The sequence below is a fragment of the Rhincodon typus genome, chromosome 36 (genome assembly GCF_021869965.1).
Source record: "Rhincodon typus isolate 14 chromosome 36, sRhiTyp1.1, whole genome shotgun sequence".
Classification (NCBI taxonomy): Eukaryota; Metazoa; Chordata; class Chondrichthyes; order Orectolobiformes; family Rhincodontidae; genus Rhincodon; species Rhincodon typus.
Window position 1 is genome coordinate 4,554,324 of NC_063367.1, and position 24,884 is coordinate 4,579,207.

At 40.1% G+C, this 24,884-nt stretch overlaps 1 protein-coding gene across 2 annotated transcripts in view; it reads right to left on the reverse strand.

Moving 5' to 3' along the window:
- Nucleotides 1-3,457: 3,457 nt before the first annotated feature.
- Nucleotides 3,458-24,884, reverse strand: part of LOC109936593 (sorting nexin-27-like) — a 108,130-nt gene continuing 86,703 nt past the window's right edge. The window contains exons 6-13 of one of the 2 annotated variants that reach the window (XM_020535197.2): nucleotides 24,069-24,147; nucleotides 19,742-19,905; nucleotides 16,784-16,873; nucleotides 15,290-15,439; nucleotides 13,208-13,336; nucleotides 12,107-12,166; nucleotides 10,610-10,660; nucleotides 3,458-6,829 (exon numbers count right to left, since the gene is read on the reverse strand). In XM_020535197.2, coding sequence (XP_020390786.1) covers nucleotides 6,779-6,829; nucleotides 10,610-10,660; nucleotides 12,107-12,166; nucleotides 13,208-13,336; nucleotides 15,290-15,439; nucleotides 16,784-16,873; nucleotides 19,742-19,905; nucleotides 24,069-24,147 — 774 coding nt within the window. In that variant the 3' untranslated portion in view covers nucleotides 3,458-6,778. Of the gene's footprint in view, nucleotides 6,830-10,559; nucleotides 10,661-12,106; nucleotides 12,167-13,207; nucleotides 13,337-15,289; nucleotides 15,440-16,783; nucleotides 16,874-19,741; nucleotides 19,906-24,068; nucleotides 24,148-24,884 lie in introns of both variants that reach the window. The other variant, XM_020535198.2, reaches the window with a different exon arrangement.

Here is a 24,884-nt window from a genome sequence, read left to right on the forward strand (position 1 = left end):
ATCATAGGAGCAGAGAGGCTCTCTGCTCCTATGATGCTGCTTGGCCTGCTGTGTTCATCCAGCCCTGCACCTTGTTGTCTCGGATTCTCCAGCATCTGCAGTTCCTACTATCTCTGGGAAAGGAGATGAGGTAGCTTTGTTAATAAAGGATGGCAAGTGAAAGAAGTCACACTTGGGGGTTGTGTATAGATCCTTGTAGTTAACTCACACTACATATAGAACAGGAAATCTTGGATGATTTAATCTGCATATTGACTGGACTAATCAGATGGGCAAGGGTAACATGGAAGATTAATTTGTAAAGTATACCGGAGATCTTTTTTAGAGTAGTACTTTTAGTACAGGCCATTTTAGATCTAGTGAAATGTGAGCCGTAGGATTGATAAGCAACCTCAACTTAAATATGGACAGTGACAGACATGTGAAGTAAGAGTTGCCTGAAGCCAACTACGAAATTAGACCAAGGGGGAGGTCAGCGGAATAACAGTGGCAGACATTTGAGCAAATGTTTCACAATGGTCAAAAAGAATGAGGGGGATGAACCATCTGTGGTTAACAAAGGTGTTTAAGGAGACTAATCAATTAAAAACAAAGGCATACAAAGTGATGGAAACTACTGGCAAGCCAGAGGATTGGGAATTTGTTAGGAACCAGCAGTGAATGATTAAAGTGGTGTTAAAGAGGGAGAAATTGATTATAAAAGTAAATTGGCAGGAAATGTAAAAATAAACAGCAAAATAAATAGCTAAAATGAGTGTTGGACCCTTGGAAGATGTGACTGGGGAATTGATAGCGGGGGAAAACAGGAAAACGGCAGATAATTTAAACCAGTATTTTGCAATGGTATGAATGGCGGTAGACTCTCAAACACCCCAATGTGCTAATGGAAGGAAAGGTCTTGTAACAGCCTCTAACACAAAGGGCAAAGTATTTGGAAAACTAGTGGGATTGAAAGCAGGCAAGTTGCCAGGACCTGATGGCCTGCATTCAAGGATTTTAAAGGAACTGGCTGCAGAAATATTGGAGGCATTTGCTAAAATATTCTAGAACTCACTGGATTCCAGGAAGGCTCCAGGCGATTGGAAAACTGTTAATATGATGCTCCTGCTCAAGTGAAAGAACAGAAAGCAGAAAACCGTGCCAGTTAGCCTGTTAGTCAGAAGCAAGATAGGTCATTCTCAAACCTACCTTACCATCCTATAAAGATTATGGCTGATTTGCCCAAGGCCTCAACTCCTCTTCCACAGCAGCTCCTCATAACTCTGATGTTTCTCAAACGTTGTGATATAACCCACAATTCTCTGCAGTAAAGCACTCTAGACATTCATTACACTCAGAATAAAATTCTTCACCACCTCAGTTACAGAATAAGGGACACTCATTTAAAACTTTATCACAAAGATTTCCCACAAGAGTAGAAATATCTCAATATCTACTCTATAATTCCCTTCTCAGAATCTTGTATGTTTTAACAAGATCACTCTTCATTCTGCTAAATGCTAATGAATAAAGGATTCATTTGTTTAGCCATTTTTGTCAATTCAGTCCCTTCATCCCAGGAATGAGCCTAGTCAATCTCTTTTGAACCACCTCCAATACTGGTACATCTTTTCTTAAAAGCAAAGACCAAAACTCCATGCAGCCTCTCCAACATCTTGCACAATTATAATAAAACATCCCAATTCTTGTTTCATAGACAAAAAAAAAACACCCATAATCCCTCACGTTGTACTTTTTTGGAGTCTTTCCATTTAAATAATGGTCTGCCTTTGATGCTTCCTATTTCCCTAGATTAAACTCCGACATGTTTTTGTCCACTCACTCAACCTCTCCTTCTCTTTGCAGATACCCGATGTCCTCATTGTAACATGCCCTCCCTCCTATTCTTGTCATTAACCAATTTGATCAGATGTTACAGTCTATTCCCTCTAACTTATCAATATTGATAAAAGTAGTAAGTAGTTAAAGTGCCAAGAATGGATCTTTGTGGCATTCCACCAGTTACATTCGTCTAAGCTGAAAAAGACCCATCTTCTTCTGTGTTAACCAATCCACAATCCACGCTGATACATAAAAGATTTAATAGCAGAGAGTTTGGAAAATAGCAACACGGTTGGACAGTCAGCATGAATTTACGAAAAGAAAGTCATGCTTGTTGATTGTTAGCAGAATAGAGTACAAGAGTAGTAAGGATGTTCTGACTTGGACACAGTGCAATGAATGTTTACCAAGTTTGTCAGGACTAAAGACAGCCTGGATTAGTCAGGAATATATTCACTGGAGTTTAGAAGAATGAGGGGGGAATCTCAGAATCTAACAGGCCTAGACAGGGCAAACGCAGGAAGGATATTTCTGAAGACCAGGGAGTTCAGGACCAGGGTTCACTATCTAAGGATATTGGATAAGCCATTTTGAATTAACAGAAGAGAAATTTCTTCACCTAGAAAGTGGTGCGCCTGTGAAATTCTCTGCTACAGAAAGCTGGCTAAAATGGTAAAAGTCCAATGACACTCAGAAAAACATGACGACAGATTGGGTATCCCAAAGAGAGAGGATTAACAGGAACTGTGGAATTTATTCACCTGAAGATATTTAATCTTAATGTACAGATTACCTTGAAAAATTTGAATAAAGTAGGATCAAAATTTTCATTAGCCTTAAAAATGAGCAAAATCAGGAGTCTCATCTGTACAATTCTTCACAAGGATGAGGGGAAATACTGAGACTCAAATGAACCAACTCAATGGGTAAAATTTATTTTCAGAACTTTTAATCTTTGACCCTAAAATTCTTTTAACTCCAAGGACTTACTCCTATATTTTTCAGCTACTCAGAAGTAAGACTTCTTGGGTTCACATCATCTTGCACTCTTATACTAAGAGCTTTTGAATGACTTCCCAACTGATGACAGAAGACTTGCTGAGACACTATAACCATTACCATTTTGTGTCAAGTATAGCAAATGATTGCAGCACTGCGAAGATGCTGGTGCATGGTACCACAATGTGAGAACAAACAGGATGTTAAACATGAGAGAACTTGACAGTTGTTGATCTTCATATTGGAATGTCCCAAACTGTCCTGGCGTCCAACACACATGACCAGTCACTATTTACCAAACATGATGAGTTACTTGTCTTTTCCACCAACCAAAAAACAAATTGAGTCTCGAGTATGTAAATAATCAAGTACTGAGAGTTATTTATCTTTCTAATTTTTGTATAGTAGATGTGCGCCTTATCACTACTGAGAGTACAATAACAGCCTCACAAATATCCAACCCAAATAACTGGCAACTAGCCTATAAGAGTTTGAATAGCTGTATTATTAAACAATATCTAGAAGTTATGTAATTGTTCATTTAGAACTGTAAATTGCTTCCCCAAACCATCAGCTACCAACTACTATGCCAAAACCACACTAGAGAGTTATTTTTGGTTGGTAAATGGCAGAAATGCACACTTTTTCCATTTATTTAGAAGAATTTTAAAGACATTACATTACTGCAAATGACAGACACTACTCCTCCAGGCTGCTCACTGATTAAAATGATAAATGGCAGTGATTAGAAAATGACCGGTTCAATGAACCAACAGACAATGGAATGGACACAGTCCAAAGTTACAATGCACTGACCACTTAAAGAAATGGGTACACCTTTTTTACTGGCTTCCATATAATGAAAAAACAAGTTTGTGCAATCTTTCAGTGATCCCTAGTACTGCTGTAGTCCCAAGAATTGCTCATGCTCTCCCCAACCCTCAGGGATATGCAAGATGACAGCAAGTGAACCGCAAAATAATTGAACCCAGTGATTCCATTTATGATTTATCTTCACACTGGCCTATTTTAGATTTCACAGAACATCTGACCCGCACATAAATCCAATTGGGTTAATTCGTCAACACAAATCACTGAGGAATCTCAACATTCTGATTAGAAGAAAACCTGGATTTCTGAAATAAAGGTAATTGTGGAAATAAAGGTGTAAATCTAAAATTTATCAATCCTAGTTTAACATTCAAGGTCCCATCAATGAATTATTTCAGCTGGTCAGTCAGAAATATTCTGCAGTAGAGTAGTTCTTCACTGTTTTTGTATGGGATGCTGGTAATTTGTTACCTATTCCCAATTGACCTTGGATTGAGTTGCTTGATGAGCCATTGCAGAAGGGAGAGAAGAATCAACCAGATTGATATAGGTCTGCAGTCACAGGTAGACCAAATTAGGTAAGAATGACAGATTTCTTTGCCTAAAGGGCATTAGTGAAACAGATGGGTTTCTACAACAATTAAAATTAGTTTCATTGTCACCGTTATTGAGACAGTTTTTAAATTCCAGATTTACATCAATTGAATTTAGGTTCAATGTTGCTATGGTGGAGTGTGAACCCTTGTCCCCAAAGCAAGGATAGTCTCTGGATTACTAATCCAGTAACATCATTACTACACCATCATCCTCCCCTATTTATCATCAAAGTTGCAATTGATAAGCAACTCAATTTAAACTTCTGTTGCAGACCTTGGGCACTTGAAAGCTCATAACATCTCCAAAATAATTCCAGCTTCTGCCAATCCCTTGATCCTCCCCAGTAAAGGAGGATAATCACAGATTAGTAACGAACTCAATTTGGAAATGACACATCCAGTTTACTTGGTTTACTCCTGGTTTTCAACATTAAACAAAATTTTAAAGTCTTAAAGAACAAAAAGTTACTTTTCCAACCACCCTAGCTTCTACACTTTCCCCAAAATCCCAATCTGTATATTATAGTTTATAAATGAGATCTCATTAATCAACTCCCCATCCACTCCATTGCCGAGAGGGCAACAGAAGTAAATCAACTCAATTACGATGACAGCATGTTACACAAACCAGTTGCCACCTTTAATTATGGATCTATAAATAATTACATTGCAGCTTTAACACTGATGCTTTCAAGAAATTACATGGTAATTTTGCGAAGACTAGGATTTTTTTTTTTTTTTATACAAAACAATCGCTTCCCTCCACATGAGCCTTTGACAAGCAGTAGTGTCCTCATGCTTTTGCCTGGATATGCTGAACCTAATACAAATACACAATCTACCAGTTTTCTGTAAAAAGAGCCTAGTGCAACATTTCTGTTCTCAGAACTCACTGTAAGCTCCACAATCAGAAAGCTTGATGTTGACGTTGAAACTGATCTCTGTCGGAGTGTTACATAGGGAGCAGCCTTGAAAAGGAGATTTGCTGATTGAAAGCTTTGAATGTCTCATAATCAGCCTCTTTTTCCTTCACTCACACTGGCCTAATTTGTTTCTCCACAACTCCATACCCAGCTGGTGAACTTTGAGGAAGCCACAATACAAAAAACAGGAGCCAGGGAATTAGTATAAACTATCTCAAAGGTGTTTGCACCCAGAGATTCCTTGCTTTCAAGTAAATTCCCCATTTACTGAAGTACAAGATGAACTTTGTGCAGATCAACATCACTGCTGGAGTAATACAAGCTTCACAATGTCCAACACTGATGACTAGCCCTAGCCTATAAAAGAGTTTGAATAGTTGTGATATTAAGCAGTATGTCAAGGTTGTGTAACTGCTCATTTCAGAAACAGCACACAACACAAAGCATATTGGAAATACTTTCCCAAGTAGTGTAGATACACCATGTACAGTTCAAGTGACTGGCCTGAACCAGTCCCCAAAAGATGTGGTAAAAAACCATTATGAATGTATAAGATTAATTACAAATCCGGCCTATTAAGCACTTAAGGTTTCAACATTTCCCATTCCTTGTCAGTTCATTTCACTATCATAACACAAGAATAAAAGATGGATATTTCCTATGCAGCTTTGGAGAAATCAGTAGCAATGAGTCGCTGGATGGCATAATACTTAACGCCCCCTACTTAAGAAAACCCAAAAATGCAACAGCCCCATATAACTTTTAAATGTGTGTTTGCACTGTCTTTAACATAGCATCATAGCTACTAATACAAAACATCCCTTCTAATTTTCAACACAGCACAAAAAGTTTTTTCTGTAAGGTTAAAGGAGAATCAGCCTTCCATCAAGGTTCTTACACTTTCCCTCCTATTATATGCCACTGAATCACAATACTGTACATGCTGTATGCCAGAAAACACACAGCAAGAAGCTCTTTACTATCCCATTGGCAGGTTTGAAGCAAAGGAGCATATATATATACTAGGAAGCTTGATTTTCAGGTGTGGAAAAACAGTTGAAATGAACTGACACTCTGGTTCAGTGCTGAGAATATGTTCCAAGCAATATCCAGTTAGTTTGGAGTCTGAGATTCCCTGAACAAAAAGAAGGGATCCTGTCTCTAATACTCAGAAATTAATTAACTGTTTGCGTGGGCTGTCTATTCATTAGGTTGGGAATGGAGATCCTGGCTAAGATATAGTGTTCAATCCCTCACCCACTAGTCCCAGCTAACAATTCAGGGCAGGCAAGCTCTAGCCTCTTGTACTCTATCAACCATGGGCTAGTCATTTCTTCAGGTTGGGAAGGTTATTTCCGAGCGTCCTGCACTGTCCAATAAACATGTTACTCCTTGATCACTCAGAGGCGGCTACGAGTGGCAACGTTACAACAGTGAAAGATGTGATGAAATGAGGAATGGACTACTTGAAGACTGTTTTGATGTCACAGCTACATTGAGGAAAGGTTTCAGCTGTTCCATGCCTCCCCATTGCCCCAATGTCAAAGGTCCAATTGCTTCAGTTTTCATGCTAAGGTGCTGAGATGCTACAGAGAATGAGGTCTTCCCTCATGAAAGTGAGCCTCCAGTACTTCTTGTTGCTGCTGCATGAAAAATATTCTGCAAGAGATAAAAGGAGAGTCTGTGTTAACTGGCTGAACACGAGTGACACTCAAGTCCAATGTAAAAGAATTTGATTTTCTGCTGAATGATACAGGCTTTTAATGACAAGAACTCCAAAAGCACAATGCAAACTAAGATGTTGGGATCAACATCCAAACCTTTTTAAAATCAGCAACTCTCCCTTTATCCTTCACCCTAGGTGCGGAACTCATCCTGGGGCAGTTTGATGGAAATGGAAATTGTCCACTGCCTAACCGAGTAGGCAAATTCCAAGAGAGAGTCAAACAGTGAAGTTATTTCAATGGAGAATGCTATGAAAGAAATGGTCATGGTTTCGATCAACAGCTAGTCGAAAAACTGAGCACCTCATCTTGAGGTAACCATTCCAAAGGAGGGATTGGATTTGAATTATAATTGAACTCTGCAATTTATTGATGTCAACGCCACAGAAAAGCTAACCTCAAAGAAACAGACTGTAAAGCCAATTCCTGAAATACCCACAAGCCAGACACTGGCCATCGCAACATCAGGACGACCAGATAATTTAATTCTAGATAAGTCACATGTTGCACTAAAAATCTAATCCTAGAATGAGCCAGTATATAATGCACAAGCCAGGCATATCTGACACTCATGCTCCCAAATTAAGGCCAACCAGTTGGGCATGGTCAAGAATTAGATGGGGTTTGGTTATGCTGGAGAAGTGATTAGGTGGGGAAACAGCGGGATAGGAAGTGAAAATAAAAACGTCTTCCAGATGTTCAAAACGGTTTCCTTTAACAATCAGTCCACCGGTAATCAAACAAAACTTCCTTGCTTGACACCTGTCCCGTTTTCCTTGCATTCTCTTCCAGCCCCATCCCACAGCTGTGTCTTTGTTTACTTTGCTCTCAACAGAGGGGACACTTTCTCTCTTTCATAACTTAACTTACACTCATTTTGCATTATTTACATTTCTTTTGCTTCAATTAGCCAACCCCTTTGACTTGTGCTTGGGCCTCCCTACCAACTGTTCCCCTTGCTCCTCCTGCTCCTCCTTTGTCTCTGTCAAAAATATAAAAACCATTTTCCAAGCCCTTACAGTTCTGAAGTCCTATCAGACTTGAAACATTAGCTGGTTTCTCTCTCAACAAATGTTGCCAGACCTGCCAAGTTTCTCCAGCATTTTGTGTTTGTTTCAGATTATCAGCATTCCAGTATTTTGATCTTATTAAAAAACCTTGCTGCTTTGCTGAAAAAAGTTTAAAAGTTGCATCATTGTGACATTACACTGTTCCATCTTACCTGCCCACTTTTAAAATTTACATCAATTGGATAAACTACAACAGTTACTCTTTCATGTCTCCTGAGATAAATTAGGAAGTTTGTTCATATCAACAAACACCTTAACATCGGTGGTGCACAAGTTCATTGCAATCAGTGGAAAATAAAATTACTGTAGGTAGATAACATCATCTACAGAAGTGGCAGAGTATTAACAGATTAAAATATTAAGATGGGAATTGGCAATGGGTACAATGCTCAAGTACAAAAATGGTAGGCTCAATTTAGCTTATCTGAGAACATTATTTACAGATGCAGCCCAGAGCACAGGAGGTGGAATGATTAGCAATTTATTCTGGTTCTTAGGGTGAGCAGGCATGGGAGGAATTTGAAGAGAAGAATTAAACCATCTTTACAGACTTTCAAGTGGAAGTAACTAATGGTAATGGCTGCTGCCCGGAGCAACTCCTACCAGATGATCTGCTGCCTTAGTGTCACACACTATCTTGTGCCATCCTCACATATCCACTGTAGCTCGGCTACAACCACTTTTGATATCTGTCATCCAGCTAAACCTAGGTTGAACCTTCTCTCCATCTTGGCCTCTAGAAAAGATCTGTGCAGCTTCTCACCTTTGATCAAACAGCTAAAATAATGATACACTCTTATGAACATCACTGTTTCAAGCTATTTTTTACTCTTGCAATTTCAAACATCATCTGTTTCATTATCTCGGTGTGCGAATTTTAGCATCTGTCTTATCATCCACATTTCAAAGGCCTCTATTTTCTTCCACTTTCATCCATGTAAGCCCAATTTAGAGACAACATATTTGGTTAGATATGTCGTCGGCATCATAGTTGCTTAGATCGAGGTCCCTTTGCCGGAGATGCAGGTTCAGAACATCAACTTGGAGCACATCAGACTAAGACCCCAAATGTTCAGGCAGAAGCTATCCTCAGTCCTGGATCTCATGCAACAGTTGGGCCCAAACTGGAGGCTGTAGTCCCCCTAGTCAAAGCCATTGGTAAACTCAGCTGAAACAAGCTTATCCGATCTATTTCTGACGGAACAGTCAATTTTGTTTGAATCCACTGGGTCAGACGGCTTAAAGCCTTGTTCACACAAAGGTGGCAATTCCTAAAATCAAACACCAGCAGTAGCTCAAAGTATATACAAAATCATTGAGAGATTTAACAAACAAATTTATTATTTGCATTTTAAAAATCCATTAATGGGAGATAGGTATTGCTAGCTGGGCTAGTATTCATTGTCAATCTTCAAATACAATCAAGAAGGTGGTGATGAGCTACCTTCTTGAACTGTTGCAGGTAGACCAACAGTGCTGTGGGAAGGAGTTCCAACTCATTTTCCAAAATATATGGGTGAATTCTGATACTTTTATACTGAAATGATATTATTTAGGCAGGATTAAGCATGTGACTATTGGAACAAATTGAAAACCTAATGAAACAAACCAAAGAACCGCAGATTCTGGAAATCAAACAAAATCAGAAATTGCTGGAAAAACTCAGCAGGTCTGGCAGCATCTGTGGAGAGAAAGCAGAGTTAACATTTCAGGTCCAGTGACCCTTCTTCAGTTCTGAACGAGAATGCTAAGAGATCAAACTCAAGACAGCTAGACATCTGCTACATTGTGAAACATTCCAAAGCTACTTTTCTAAACATTCAGAACTCAAAGAAGCCATTCTGCTCCATTCTTCAATTATGGCTTATATGGAGCTGAAATCCCTATCTGTCATTGCTCCACCTCCTCACCTGTGTGGGTGCACAATGAATCCCAAACATAATGCACAAGTCAGGAAACCTACCGTGCACAACAACATTTCCTTTAGAGGTGCACATGTGGCTGTGCAGCAATCTTAAAGGGACCATGCAGTGCAACAAACAGATCGCAGCCAAAGATTAGAAGGAACATTGATCGATATCCCCATCAATAAAAATCTATCAAATTCTGTCTCGAAAATTTCAATTGATCTCCCAGTATTCAGTCTTTGGGGAGAGAATTCCAGATTTCTATTACTCGTATTAAGTGTTTCCTGATCTCATTCCTGAATGGCCTGACTCTGATTTTCAGAGTGTAACACTTTGTCGTTGATTCCTCTACCGGAGGAGACTGTTCACCTGTATCGAACCAAACAAATTCATTACGCTGATCAGATAACCAGAGTGTCTCCTCTGATTATCAGACTAATTTCAAGTGCCACAAAAAGGGTCTCTTTGATTAATGGAGAACATGGCAGATCATTTGAAAATAGCATCACAATCAATATCCTATGATTGATTAAATTAATGATGTTAATATTGGCCACTGGTTGAAAGGGTAACTAAACCCAGAGCCACTGACAGTGATATTTGTTCTTCAGGAAACTCCCGAGCATGCCTGTTAAAGGGCAAATCTGTAATTGGACAACCCTGGGACACAGTTTCATGCCAGTCTCACCAGCAACATCAAAGTATTTGCACGCACTCCTCCATTCCCCATGTCCATACCATGTGGTTGGTGCTATTCCTATTGTCTTCATCATTGCCAACTTCTTCCATCTGTGAGAGGCAGAAACAAAGTGAGTGTGACAGGATGGGAGTGGCAGATGGAAGGTGTGGGAAGACAGAAATTAAAAGACTCATTATTCAAAAAACTGTCAAGGATGATAAACCTGGCATTTAGAGGCAAGTCAGTTTAATGTCAGTGATGAGAAAATTAACAGCCCTTAGACAAGGAAACAGATGAGTAGGAGCATATCATACTTAATTATTCCTTGATAGTAACCTCCTCATTGAGTGTGTTTGGTGTAGTTCATGCGTTCATGGACTTTCCAAAACGGAGATGTATACATTTCATGGAGAACAAACTGAAGGAGAAAAAGGGTAGAGTAGCGGGAGTGACCAATTTGCTCTTCAAAAGAGCAAGTACAGTCACAATGGGCCACCTTCTGAATTACAGCAGTGTCCTACAATGTGGGGAGACGGAGACAAACAGAACATACGAGTGCAGGGGAAGGCTTGTGAGCAGAGGGAAGAGTTGCCAGTTAAGGTTTGGGAAGGCCAGGGTGGCAGCAAAGTACAGGAATTTTTTTTGTTGGCGGGTAGGGTACGGAAAGAGAAAGAGAGAGTGTGAGAGTGAGTACGAAGCTAGAGGTTAGGGCAAGGGGGATATAGTGAAAGCAGGAACAGACAGACTAATTGATGAATGCATTACATTTTTTTTAAATGAGGGCTCTCTTGAGGAGTTTGCAGGTGTATTTTAAACTGCCCTTGATCATGTTGCAACTAGAGTCAGGATCAGAAAATAAATCTGGCATTTTCTTTCCTGGTGCTAAATAGCTTGGGTTGCAAGCTAAAAAGCACTTGGTAAAAGCTCCATGACCAAGGTGTGACTCAATGGGGGGAGAAGCAACTTCATTTTGTTTTCTTCATTCTGTCACAGATGTGGGCATTGCTGGCAAGGCCAGCATTACTGCCATACCCCAAATGCCCGTGAGCTTACTGGCTCTCTAGGCAATTTCCAAGGGCAATGAAAAGTCGAGCACATTGCTGTGGGTCTGGAGTCCCATGTAGGCCAGATTGGGTAAGGACAGATGTCCTTCCCTGAAGGATGTTAGTGTACAGAAGGTAGTTAGATGGCATCTAGTTAACACTAGCTTTCAATTGCAATTTTTTAAAAACTGAACTTAACAGCTGCTATGGTGGGATATGAACCCACACTGATCTGAGCTGCTGGATTATCTTGTCCAGTGCCATTACCACTACACAACCACCTCCCCACGTGTACAAGGGATATCAGAGTTGCAGTCAAAACAAAGAATATTTACTGTGGACTTCAGAGTCCCTCTGACATACTGACTGGAGATAAGGATCTCAGCTCTTGAACTCTTGATGGAAGCAAAGCTTATGCCATTTACTCTTATTACATGATCAGGCAAATCTTGGGGCAAAGGAAAAATCAATATCGGAGTCTGTTTAAATGAACAAGTACTGGACATGGCTTACCTCTTTCCTCCATCTCAGCTCACACAGAACACGCTCAAAACATTCGTGCATGTAGTTAAACTACAAATGGAAACAAAAAAATAGTGTCACAGAAACAGAACACGCCAAAGCACTCAACCAGCCATGAAACAGCTTGCAGAAGTGCAGTTTCTGTTTATGTATTTAAAACAGGCAATTCCACCCCCACTTCCCCGTGTCCTCAATGGGACAGTGAGGGGAGGAGATACAGTGGGTCAAGTTACCACATCCTAGGCCAGGCCTGGAACATCCTGCTATATTTTGCCTGAGGTACGTGACAGACAATAGCATAGATGACTTAAACATCTCACTGCCCAACTGTTCAGCACTTGGACTGCACACCAAAGAATTCATCCTGGTTTCCTTACCTTTTTGAGCAATGCAGCAGCACTGCATCAGCCCGTATCTTAGCGACGTGCTCCGCATTCCTTCAAGTCAGACAGATGATGATGCTTTTCAATGGCAACTCTGATTCCAAAACTAAAGGAATTGGATTTACAGTTGAAAAAGAGAAACTGGGAAGGGCTCTAAAGTAAGTGCAGAGGACCAAAACTTATTGGACAATTCTCAAAAAAGTACAATGGTTGTTTCCAGTGCTGTGTAAATCTAAGGAACAAACCTCCATTTATAAAGGATGCATCTCAACCTCTGTACCTCCCCATGTGGTTTACAGCTAATGCAACATGGTGATAAAAACCTGGTAATTTTATTTTTTAAAAGTAGTATCAGTTAGGGATGAACACTGGCTAGGACACTGGGGAGAACTCCCTGCTGGTCTTCAGACTTGGCCTTTTACATATTCCTGAGGGAGCATACAGGCTTGGTGTCTTGCCCAAAAGGCAGCACCTTTACTGAAGCATTCCCACAGAATATTACTAGGAGTCAGACCAGTCTTAATCATCAAGTTTCTGAATTGTGGCTTGAACTCTTCATTTCCAACTCAGAAGACTCTCTAACCACAGCAGATTCCAATTGAACCACCCAATGAAGAAACAGCTTTGTGTTGCAAGTGGCAATAGTTCTGCCTGTCCCAAAAGCAGGAAACACCAAGTCAGCCTAGAAATGCAAGACAGAGTTACTCACGTAAGGAGTGAAGATTTTCACCCAGCGAGGTTTCTTTTCACCACGGATATACTCAAAGCAGAATGCCATTCCCTCTTCATCTGTGTCCCACTGGTGCATCTCGTCCCATTCAAACATGATTACCTGGTTCTTTTTTTTAAAAAATGATAGACAAACCCTCAGTATTTTTTCCACGAAGAAAAAAGTGAGAAAGGACTGATTGATTCTGTACAGGAAGGATTCAAACCTCCTTTTTCCGATCCAAATACATATCATTTAAAATAATTAAATGAGAAAATTACTTGAAGGAAGTGAATAACAAAGAGTGGCCTCAGAATGGTGGTCATCCCAGAGGAGAGAAACACTTGCACAGACTTTAGGGCTGGGTGGACTGTGTGGTGCTGTCCAATTTAAGACAGTTGAGATTGGATTAATTCCTGGTAGTGGGATTATAATTAACAGAAATCAAAAGGCAGTTTGTAGCATCAGAGAGAAAGTTTAATCTCTCACTCCGTTACGCTCCTAAGTTGACCTCAGCTGCATTGGAAGAAAGGAGATTGCATGAGTAATTTGCACCAAACTATTGATGTGTGCCTCTCAGTGGCTAACTATATAGGAGCATATTCTTCCACACAAATTAGAACACCATCCCCTGTGGATGCTGGCATAATCGAAGCTTTCAAGCCAAATCAAGACACTTTTTGAAGAGGATACGTACCAAGAGATATACAGCATAAGTGGGGAAATCGGGTTGAAATGGGGTGGAGGACCCCATGACCCAACTCTTACAGGAGCAATGGCCTCAGGACCAGGCCCTGAAACACTACAGACTGAACAAGTAGTTAATACTTTCAGAAGCAGGGCAAACCGAGGTGGGGCAAGGAGACAGAAAGAGACAGGTAAGCCTCAGAGGTTACATTCTGTACAAATGGTCCATCTTTACAACACATTGTAGGTGTATAACCGACTACTACTCTGCTCAGGAGTCAGGGAGAGGTGAAAAGATTTGCTTCAACAGTTTACTTGGAGCTGTTGGGAGATACACTAACATTGCTCTCCCCATAGAACAGCTTAGGCTGTCACTCACCACCTTGTGACAGCCATGTACAAGGCCAAGTAAAACAAACTAAGTTTTAATAAGTGTTCAAAATACTAGTCAACATTGTTATCATTATCCACTTATTGCTGATCAGAAAACGAACTGAACTAGCCAAAAGTGCAGGTCAGGGGCTAGGAATTCTGCAGTGAATAAATCACCTCTCACCTCCCCAAAGCCTGTCCACTATCTAACAAAGTACAAGTCAAAAGTTTGAAAGAATACTTGCCACTTGCCTGGATGAATGCAGTTCTAACAATACTCAAGAAGTTCAATACCATCCAGGATAAAGCAGCCCATTTGATCAGCACCCACTCCACTATTACAAGATACTCTGCAGCAACTCACCAAGACTCCTTTGACAACACTTTCCAAAAACCCATGGACCTCCAGCAGCAAGGAGGACAACAGAAGGTAGAAAGGAATAGCATGACCTGCAAGTTCCCCTTCAAGCCACACACTATCCTGACTTGTTACCATACACCTGTTCCTTCACTGTTGCTGGGTCAAAATCCTGGAGCTCCCTTTCAACAGCGCTGTAGGTCTACCTACACCAAATATGGGCAATTCAGGCAGAATCCCATTGATGTGATGCTCACATTCCATGAAAGAATAAAATAACAGAGGAACTGCTTCCACTGTCAGCATGGTCAACAGTCAAACGCACAAGTTTAAAGTTCCATGATTTCCATGAGTTATGGTAACTTGAATGCATTGCCTGAAAGGGTGGTTAAAGTATCAATTATGACTTTCACAAGGGAATGGAATAAATATTTTAAAATGACTGAATTTCCTGGGCTATGAACATGGGAGTGGGACTATATGGGTAACTCTTAAAGAGCAGGTATAGGCACCATGGGCTGTACATTTGCCTCTTGTGCTGCAGCATTGTACAAATCTGCATGGGATTTGAATCCCATTCACTAAGATGATTTACGCTATGACTGGGAACAGCAGGACAGTATATTAAGACAAGTCCCATCAGCATCCCATCTGATCACACATACCTCCAGCTGTCCATCCTCTGTGCAGGCATGGAGTTTAAAGTGCTGAATGCTAATTGCTGCCATCACATGGCCCTTCCTTCGAGAGTCACACCGGCAGTGTGGAAAAACTATCTGATTGTAGCCTTCACAAGTCCGAATCATATTCAGGTACTGCAATAATAGAGAGTTATTTAGCGTCAGACTATTAAATGGCCTGCCAGCAAATCCCACTCCCCCACCCACCCCATATCATTTAATCTAACTCATCACCAGAACTGACACTTAAATTCCACACATCTGTCAAGACAGACTTGCATTTATATAGTACCTCTCAGAACCTTAAAATCATTCCAAAGTGCTTTGCAGCCTGTTATGAACTGAAGGGCGGACACTGCTGTAGCGCAAGAACCACATTAGCAAATGGGTGCACAGCAAGCTCCCACAACAGCACAGTCATAATACTGGAATAATCTTTTTCAGCAACACTGGCTTACAAATGTTTTCAGATGTCCTTACAATGTGAAAGGAACCATATAAATGCAGTGTTGCTTGTTGTTGATTCTGCATTCGCTGCCTCATCTATCCATCTCTGCCAACCCCCACTAGTTCCACATTTATCAATATGTGGAATTCACATCTCTTTCACGAGTTTCCTCATTGAAGAGTTCCTTTATTGACACATTCCTTTCCGGCTCAGTCATTCTCTGCGAACCCTCTCTCAGTTCCACCTTCAATCTCAGCTTCGTGCCCTGTAAGGTTTTCCCTGAAACTCTCCATTGTGTTAGTCCATGCCACTCCTAAACCAAGACAACGATCAGATCATCAGGTCATTTATTTCATTGCCAAGGAACAATATGGACTGTCCAACCTTCTCACCAGAGGAGAAACACACTAGCTGGTTCCCCTGAGTGTGCTGTGGATTCAACAGCCTTGATGTACTAGGCTGGACAGTACAGTGGTAAATTTCATCTCAGTTGCAGGTGTTATTTTAAAGCAAGCAGACTGTGTAAAACCTCCCAGTAACTCAGTAGGTAACAGTACAATGGTCAGTCTGAGGTTGACCCATTCCAGTGCACAATTGGGATTTTGCAACTCCTACGTGATGACAGGGACAGATTTAAAGTACTTCATTGTTTTAAAGTACTTTGTGATGTCTGTAGGAAGTGAAAAGCATTAAAGAAATGCAACCACTTCCCCTTTTCAATACCCAGCACTTCGATCACAGCTTCAGTCACCTTCCTCTAACTCTACAACTGCGCTGTGTCCATTGTCACTGGATATTACTGTCCCTTGAAAGTAATATAACAATTCACAAGTGACTATCATTGAAAGAATTGGTTCAATTCTTAGTCTTTTGCAAGTGGAAGCAGAAGGTGAAGATCAGAATCAAGTCCACTTCCTGTGCGGCATTTCTGGTAACTAGTGTCCTCAGCCCAATCCTAAGCTGTAAATTCCAATGATAAACTTTCCTGTTCTGTGGACACACAAACATTAAATAAACTGGCAACATCCTACCATGACTTTTTTGTGCTGCTCCGACAGTTTCTGAAGCTGGTATGACTTATCACCAACTCGAATCCGTCCTTTCTTTACGTCCTCCACAGCCTGCAATTACAACACAGCTGCTAACTTGTGGCAGAGACACTCAGGCCTGCAATTATTATTACCAAACAAAGTAAAATAGCATTTCACAAGACTCTACACTACTATGGGATAAGTACATCCCTACAACTCAGATCTGTGCGCCTTCAATTCTGGTCTCTTCAGCAGTCCTGATATTTAACTGTTTCCACCATTGGCAGTTGCGCCTTTAGCTGCCAAAATTCTATACCGGGGTCAAAAGCCCTTATTACTTGAGAAACTTTTTTTTTTAAAAAATGGATTTGCCTAAAATAAAAACTGCTGGGAGTCACAGCTTAAGAATTCTACATTGCTAAACCAAACATCTGACAAATGGCCAACTGTCTCTGGTGAAACTCAATTTACATAAATTTAATACATAAATCTTAAAAATAATGACGGAAAAGAAACGAAAACTACAACAGATAGAATTCTGAATCATTCAATTTTTTCACAAAATCATAGCGAATGAAAGTGAAATTGTCTATGTGTGGAATTAAAACAATTTCTTCAGTTATTCATTCTTGACATAATAAAAGCTTCGAAAAGCACATTCTGAATAATTTGTTGTCTCAGACATAAATCAAAACAACAGTGACTGCAACCACAAGACCAGATCCTATAACCATCTGAAGGGTCACTGACTCGAAACCTTCAGTCTTTTCTTCTCCACAGGTGCTGCCAGATCTGCTCAGTTTCTTCAGCAATTTCTGTTCCTGTTACCTGTAACCATGGCTTAGCCGTACTACCCGAACAGATACAGATCATGATGATGTTATTCATTGAAATAATCATTTTAACCTATAAAATGCAGCATAATGGTTAGTTTTTCATCTACACAATAAAAAAAAGCTTAATATTTTTCATATTACTTTTCCAACTGGTAAACACAGAGTTAGTTGGGGTGTTGAAGAGTTGAAGGTTGCAAACCCCTGTGCTAAACTCTGAAATTCCCCTGATTCTTTTTCCTCCTTTAATTCCTTAAAATCTCTATCTTTGACTAAGTTTTTTTTGCATTATAGCAACTGGCGAAGTGTTGAATATTTTTGATAATGCTCCTGTGAAGAACCTTGGGACATTTTACGACATTGAAGGCATTATACAAGTACAGTTATTGATGATGCTGTTGTTGGATGCTTGCCATTTGGGAACTTGCCACAAGTCTTGGAACTTCTTTTTTTGAAGAAATAGCACAGTTGGAAAGGGACTAAGCTCCAAAGTATCTCACTGCAGGATCAAGATCAGGAATTAGTAACACACAGAAACACATACATTAGAAGGCATGGGTTCAAGTTCAACTCCAGGAATCTAACTCAAGATCTAGACTGCCTCACCAATCTAGCAGTGAGGGAATGCCACACTCTTGGAGGTGCTGTCTTTCAATGAGCAATTAAACTGGACCCCAAATACCTTCATGTGGTTGTAAAGGATGCCATATTTTGAAGAGCTGTGTGTCTGGCTCATTTTGAGGTGTTCTGGAGGAGCTTGCTGCAGATTCTTGTTCAATTACTATTGCATCATAATCATATTAAAAGGACAAGTCACCCTACCCTGATACGGTACTGCAACAAGATCAGCAGCTGAGGTCATGAGCTCAAATCCAACCACAGCAAGTTGAAATTAAATTCCATAAATTTGATAATTTGCATCTAGCAGTAGAAAGCAGATTAAAAACACAACTGGCCTTCAGGGAAGAGAATTTGCCAGTCTTACCCAGTATGTCCTCCAAGTAACTCCAGTCCCACTCAAGGCTTGACTCAACCCTCAAGGGCAAAAGGCCAATAAATGCTGCCATGCCAGTACCACAAATCATACTTTAACACACCATTACATCAAGCATCATGACTAACTTACTATATAGTAATCCCATTCCAAACTCTTTCAAGTTTTCAGTTGCTTTCACAGATTTTGCCCAACATTTTCAGAATGTGATTAAGGTCATGAAACTATTCCTGGTTTCAGTTCTTTACCACATCTTAGTGTTTTAATTTTGACCAGTGCAACAACAGGTCTGGTCATTTTAAGGAAGTCTGCTGGTACCGCAGTTAGTGAACACATTCCTGCTTCAAGGCCAAACGGATACTGAAGAGGACAGGATTAGGTTTGTTCTGCTGATTTCTGACAAAGAAACTCTTCTCCATCTCTCAGTTTGACTGACCTGCATATTTACAGTGCTTCCTATTTTTATTGCTGATTTGCTCAAAATGACAAATGGGACCATCTAGCTTCTAGCAGAACGTCCCAGTTAACAGACTGCAGGTACTGAGGAAGGTGAACCAAAGATCATTGAAAACACCAACTTTGTACTTGTTCAGAGTTGGCTAACACACGTGACCATGATACATGTACGTACACAAACAGGCACACAACCGCCAGTATACACCATGCAGAAGGTACCAGATTTATGGGAAGGAGTCTTCATCTTAAGTCTATTGTTCAAGTTTGGATCTGAAAGGAGGGGGTAAGCAATAAAGTAATGAAGTGGGAGATGGTTCCCCATCATGATGGAAAGGCAGTTCACTAAAGCAATACTCCTAATGATTCAGTGAAGAGTGGGATTAGGTAAGCTAGCTGCCGTCTCAGTCACTAAGGATTTTGCCACAAGTAACTGAAATAATGTTAAAATACATTACAACTACGGAAATAATACAGAACTTTCAGATTGCCAGTTAAGCAATTGCACTCCTCAAAATTTAATTTTTTTATATATCTCAATGACATTCTGATGTTGAGGCACTTGGGCACATAAATGAGGTGAGTCACAAACATACAAAACATAAGTGAGTACCAGAAATTGCTTACTGTATTCCATGTTGCTAAAACTACACAGTGCATGACAAACTGCTTACGTACCTGGTGGAAGAAGTAGGTTACTGCAAGGTCGTTGTCATTCAAAAGTTCTTCTTGGGCCATAGTGAACAGCCACTTCCTTATGACCAGACATGTCCCAGCCGCTGCTGATGTGTAGTTCTGTATGTACAGTTTGTGTGGAAATTCATTGGGAACTAGCTTCCGCTCTGCAAAAGGTACAAATTGATTTCTGTGTCAATAACACACAACCGATGCCTCACATTGACCTTCACCCCAAAAACAGGAAAAGGTTGGGAACTTTCCTTACTGGTGGACAATGAGACATCTCTGGCTACGGATGGGGACGAGTGCATGAGTGAGTACCCTCATTTGCCTAAATTTTAACTTGCTACATTCTGATGTTCAAATCCCTCTCCATCCATAACCCTATTGGACCCTAAAACCATCTGAAAATTCCTCACTTCTCTAACTTTGGTCTCTTGCGCATTTGCCCAACTTATTCTGTCTCTTCAGCCACCCATGTGCTAATGTCAGAATTTAATTTCCTAATTCTCTCCACCTCCTTTAAGACGTCCTTTCAAATCTACTTCTTTGGCCAAACTAGCAGCTGTCCTAGTATCTCAAGATCAAATAGAAAGGCCTGCTGAATGCGATTACGACATGGCTAAATTAAATGGCAACATAATTTGTGCACCATGCCAAACTTTTAATCATTGGAAAAGCTTCTGCAGATTAAGACAACTAATGAATATCAATTCATTTTCAAACGACGTAATGGAAGATCAATTGATTATTCCTAGAGAAGCAGCAATGGAGATATCGTCCAAACCTTTTTTTGAAACAGACAAGGGGACCCTCTGTATTAGTTTATATCATGATGGACACCAAGAGGCAAAACTAACAGGCAGGAATAGCCTAGTTCGTCTATCAACCCTCACCATAAATGATGGGAGCTGAAGCACTGTAACTGGACATTTCAAAATCGCCGCATTTATTCTACCCCCATCAACAAATTCTTCTTCAAAATGCTCCTGAAGAGGAATTTCGTGGGTTTATAAAACTATCATTATAGTACTACGAAGGTGTGACAGATCAGGTAACTGTGGCAGACTTGGTACTTCATTAAAAAGGCATGACAATGGGTAGACAATGGTTAATACTTAATGACTTAATGCATGTATTGTAGTAGTTACACATTTCTTCAGGCAAAAGGACACAAGGAAAGTGGCCCAAAGTGGTTAACTAAAGAAATTAAGGACATTATTATACCCAAAAGAACAGCTGTATAAAGTTGCTTTAAAAAAAAAGCAAACCTGAGGACTGAGTGCAGGTTAGAATTTAGCAAAGGAGGACCAAGAGGTTGAATAAGAGAGGGGAAAATGAACAAGAATAAACATGCAAGAAACAGAACAAGACCAACAAAACTTCTAAGGGAGCGAAAAGAAAAAAAAAGAGGAACGAAAGCAATTGTAGGTTTCCTACAGTCCAAAAAGGAAGAATTCATAATGGAGAAAGAAATGTCAGAACAATTATACAACCACTTTAGTATCATCTTCACAGAAGACAACTCCAATAACTTCACAGAAGTGCTAGGGAAGGAAGTGTCTTTTGGGAGAGAAGAATTGAAGGTTAATTTAGTTTTAAAAAAATTCTACTGGTGAAATTAATGGGAGTGAAAGCTGATAAATCTCCAGGGCCTGATATATCCTGGAGTACTAAAGGAAATGGCCATGGAAATAATGAATGGTTTTCAAATTCCAAAATTTTGTATTTTCCAGAATAATCCCACACAGTGGCAAGTGTAATCACCCCATGTATAAAAAGGAGGCAAGGAGAAAACTGTAAATTACAAACCAATTAGCCTAACAGCAGTCATAGAGAAATGATAGAGTCAATGATGCAGGGTGTGATAACAGGACACTTAGAAAATACGAGCTGTATTACACAAAGTCCACGTGGATTAATGTAAGGGAAATAGTGTTTGACAAATCTACTGGTGTTTTATTTTTGAGAACATAACTAGTAGAATAGATGGAGAAGAACCAGTGACCATAGACCATTAGAAATAGGAACAGGAGTAGGCCATTTGGCCTCGTTACCGGCTCCACCATTTAATAGGATCATGGTTGACTGCACGTCCCCTACATCCACTTTCCTGCCTTTTCCCTGCAATCCTCAATTCCCCTTCCAAACAAGAATCTCTCAGCCTTAAAAAAATACACAAGGACTCTGTCCCCACAGCTCTCTGCAGCAACAAATTCCAAAGACTCATAACCCTCTCAAAGAAGAAAATCCGCTATCTCAGTCTTAATTTGGCACTCCTTCATTCTGAGACTGTGCCTCTGCTTGTAGACTCTCTCATGAGGGGGGAACATCCTCTCAGCATTTAGTCTGTCAAGCCCCTTATAAATTCTATACGGTTCAATAAGATCACATCTCATTCTAAATTCCAACGTACAGTCTCAATTCTTCCAGAACATAGTGAACTTTCTCTGAACTGCCTCCAATGAAATAATATCTTTCCTTAAATAAGGGGACCAAAACTCCGCTCAGTACACCATTTGTGGTCTCACCAGCACGTTGTACACTTGTAGCAAGACTTCCCAATTCTCATAGTCCAACCCCCTTGAAATAAAAGTCAACATTCCATTAGCTTTCCTGATTACCTGCTGCACTAACTTTGTATCTTGTGCACAATACCCCCACACCCTTTGTGTTGCAGCTCTCTGCAGTTTTTCTCCATTTAAATAATACTGTTCTTTAGGTCTTCCTTCCAAAATGAAGAACTTCACATTTTCCCGCATTATATTCCATTTGCCAACTTTCTCCCCCCCCCCACTTACTTAACCCATAAATCTCTCTGGAAACTGTTTGCATCCCTCTCATGCTTTTCCACTTATTTTGTGTCATCTGCAATTGCGGCTATAGTACCTTCACTTCCTTTCTCTGAATCATTAATATACCTTGCAAACAGTTGCGGCCCCTGCACTGATCACTGTGAAACCCCACTGGTTACAGATGCCAAAATGAAAAGGAACACCTTATCCCCACTCACTGTTTCCTGCACACTACCCAATTCTCTATCCACGTCAATATACTACCTCCAACACAGTGGGCTCTTATGACTTAACCTTTTGTAAGTACTTTAGGTACTTTATTGAACGCCTCCTGGAGGTCCAAATACAGCACATTTACTGATTCCCTCTATCCATTTGAAAAACTCTAATTCATTCATCAGACAATTTCCTTTTCATGAAGCCATGATGAAGCTACTTGAGTAGATTATGAATTTCCAAACATGCTGCTGTTACTTCTTTAGTAATGGATTCCAATATTTTTCCAGCAATAGATGTTGGCTAACTGACCTCTTCCCTCAATGGGCAGGTGCCTTTTGCCTCCCTTCCTTTTAGAATGGATGTAGTGTATTTGGACTTTCAGAAAGTTTTTATGAAAGCATGTGATTGTTGAAAAATACTGGCATGGACTCAGAACTACTTAGCAGTGGGAAACAGAACAGGAATAAAGGAGTAATTTTAAGAATGGATGGTGATAACTGAGGTACCACAACGATCAGTTGCTTGGGCCTCAGCTACTCTCTAAGTATATCAACAAATTAGATAACGGAATCAAATGTAATATTTTCAAGTTCACCAATGGCACAAAACTAGATGGGACTGGGACCGAAGAGGATGTAAAGAGGCTTCAAGACAATTCAGACAAGTGCAGGTGAGTGAGCAAATACGTGGCAGATGCAGTGGTATAATGTGGATGAATGTGAAGTTGTCCACTTCAGTAGGAAAAACATCAAAGTATTATTTCAATAATGATAGATTAGGAAAGGTTGATGTACAATGGCCACTGGATGGAAGCATGCAGGTGCAACAAGCGGTTAGGAAGGGAAGTGACACATTGGACTTCATTGCAAGAGGGTTTCAGCAAAGGAGCTTACTACAGCTGTGTAGAGTCTTGGTGAGATCTCACCTGGACTATTGTGTGCAGTTTTGACTCCTTACTTAGGAAGAGATATAATTACCAGAGAGAGAGTGCAGTGAAAATTCACCTGTGAAAGGTCACAGTCCCAGGATATGCATCAGGCAATTTCAGACTAAGATGAGAAATTTCTTCACTCAAAACATGGTGAACTTGTGGAATTATCTCCCACAGAAGGGTGCGGAGGCCAAGTCACTGAATATATTTAAGGAACAGAGAACTTTCTACAAGTGAAAGTTGTCAAGGTTAATGGGGAGATAGTGCAGTCCAACACTGATAGAGGATCAGCCATAGTTAGGCTGAATGGGCGGAACAGGCTCAGATATGCTCTGGTGCCATTATTTGTTTTCTGAAAAATTACAAAACAAGTCACCCTTACCAAAAAAGTGATCCACAACTTCAAAGAGTGTAAAGAAACTTGCTGTGATACTATCCATTCGTAAGTGCTCTTGTATAGCCTGCAGGGATAGAACAGAATGTGTCACTGGGTTTGGTCAAGAGATACAAACACCTGACACAGTATAGGACAAAACACAGAAATCAGCTTTTTTGAAGAATTGCAAGCTGAAACCTTCATTTATTCGATGTAGTATGAAATTTAATCTGGGGGAAGACTGTTGCCACTCTCCAAGATGAGATTGGTTGGTCAAACGTATAACCAACACGGCTGTGTCATATTTCATAAACTCCCTATTGAGGTTGAGGAAATTCACTGGGTCACCAAAGAAAAACTAGTTCCAAATTCTGCAGCTTATCCAGTCATAATATAAATACATGTTTAGCAATTTCACATCAACAAAATGAAAGGCATAAAACAGGAATTGATTGATTCAGGATGTCTCAAAGTCAAGTAAAATCAATGGATTAGTTTCAAAGGCCAACAAAATACGAATGACTTCTGAAAATATACAAATGCAGTGTCAGATTTTTATCGAGCTGTAGGGGCAACAATGTACCAAACTGGCTGCAGACAAATTGACCTAACTGTATCTGATGCAATCTTCAACGGGATGGATAATATTCCATTCAGAGTACAGCCAAATTAAATAATAAATATCTGACAACAACTTGTAACAGAGTAGCAAATCAATTGATGAGCTGGAAAAGTTCAATTGGTCTCAATCTAACAGTTCTCATGCTGATTGTAGTGTTCAGGTTTCAAGTTTAAAGGTAACTATAGTGTAGTGATTATGTT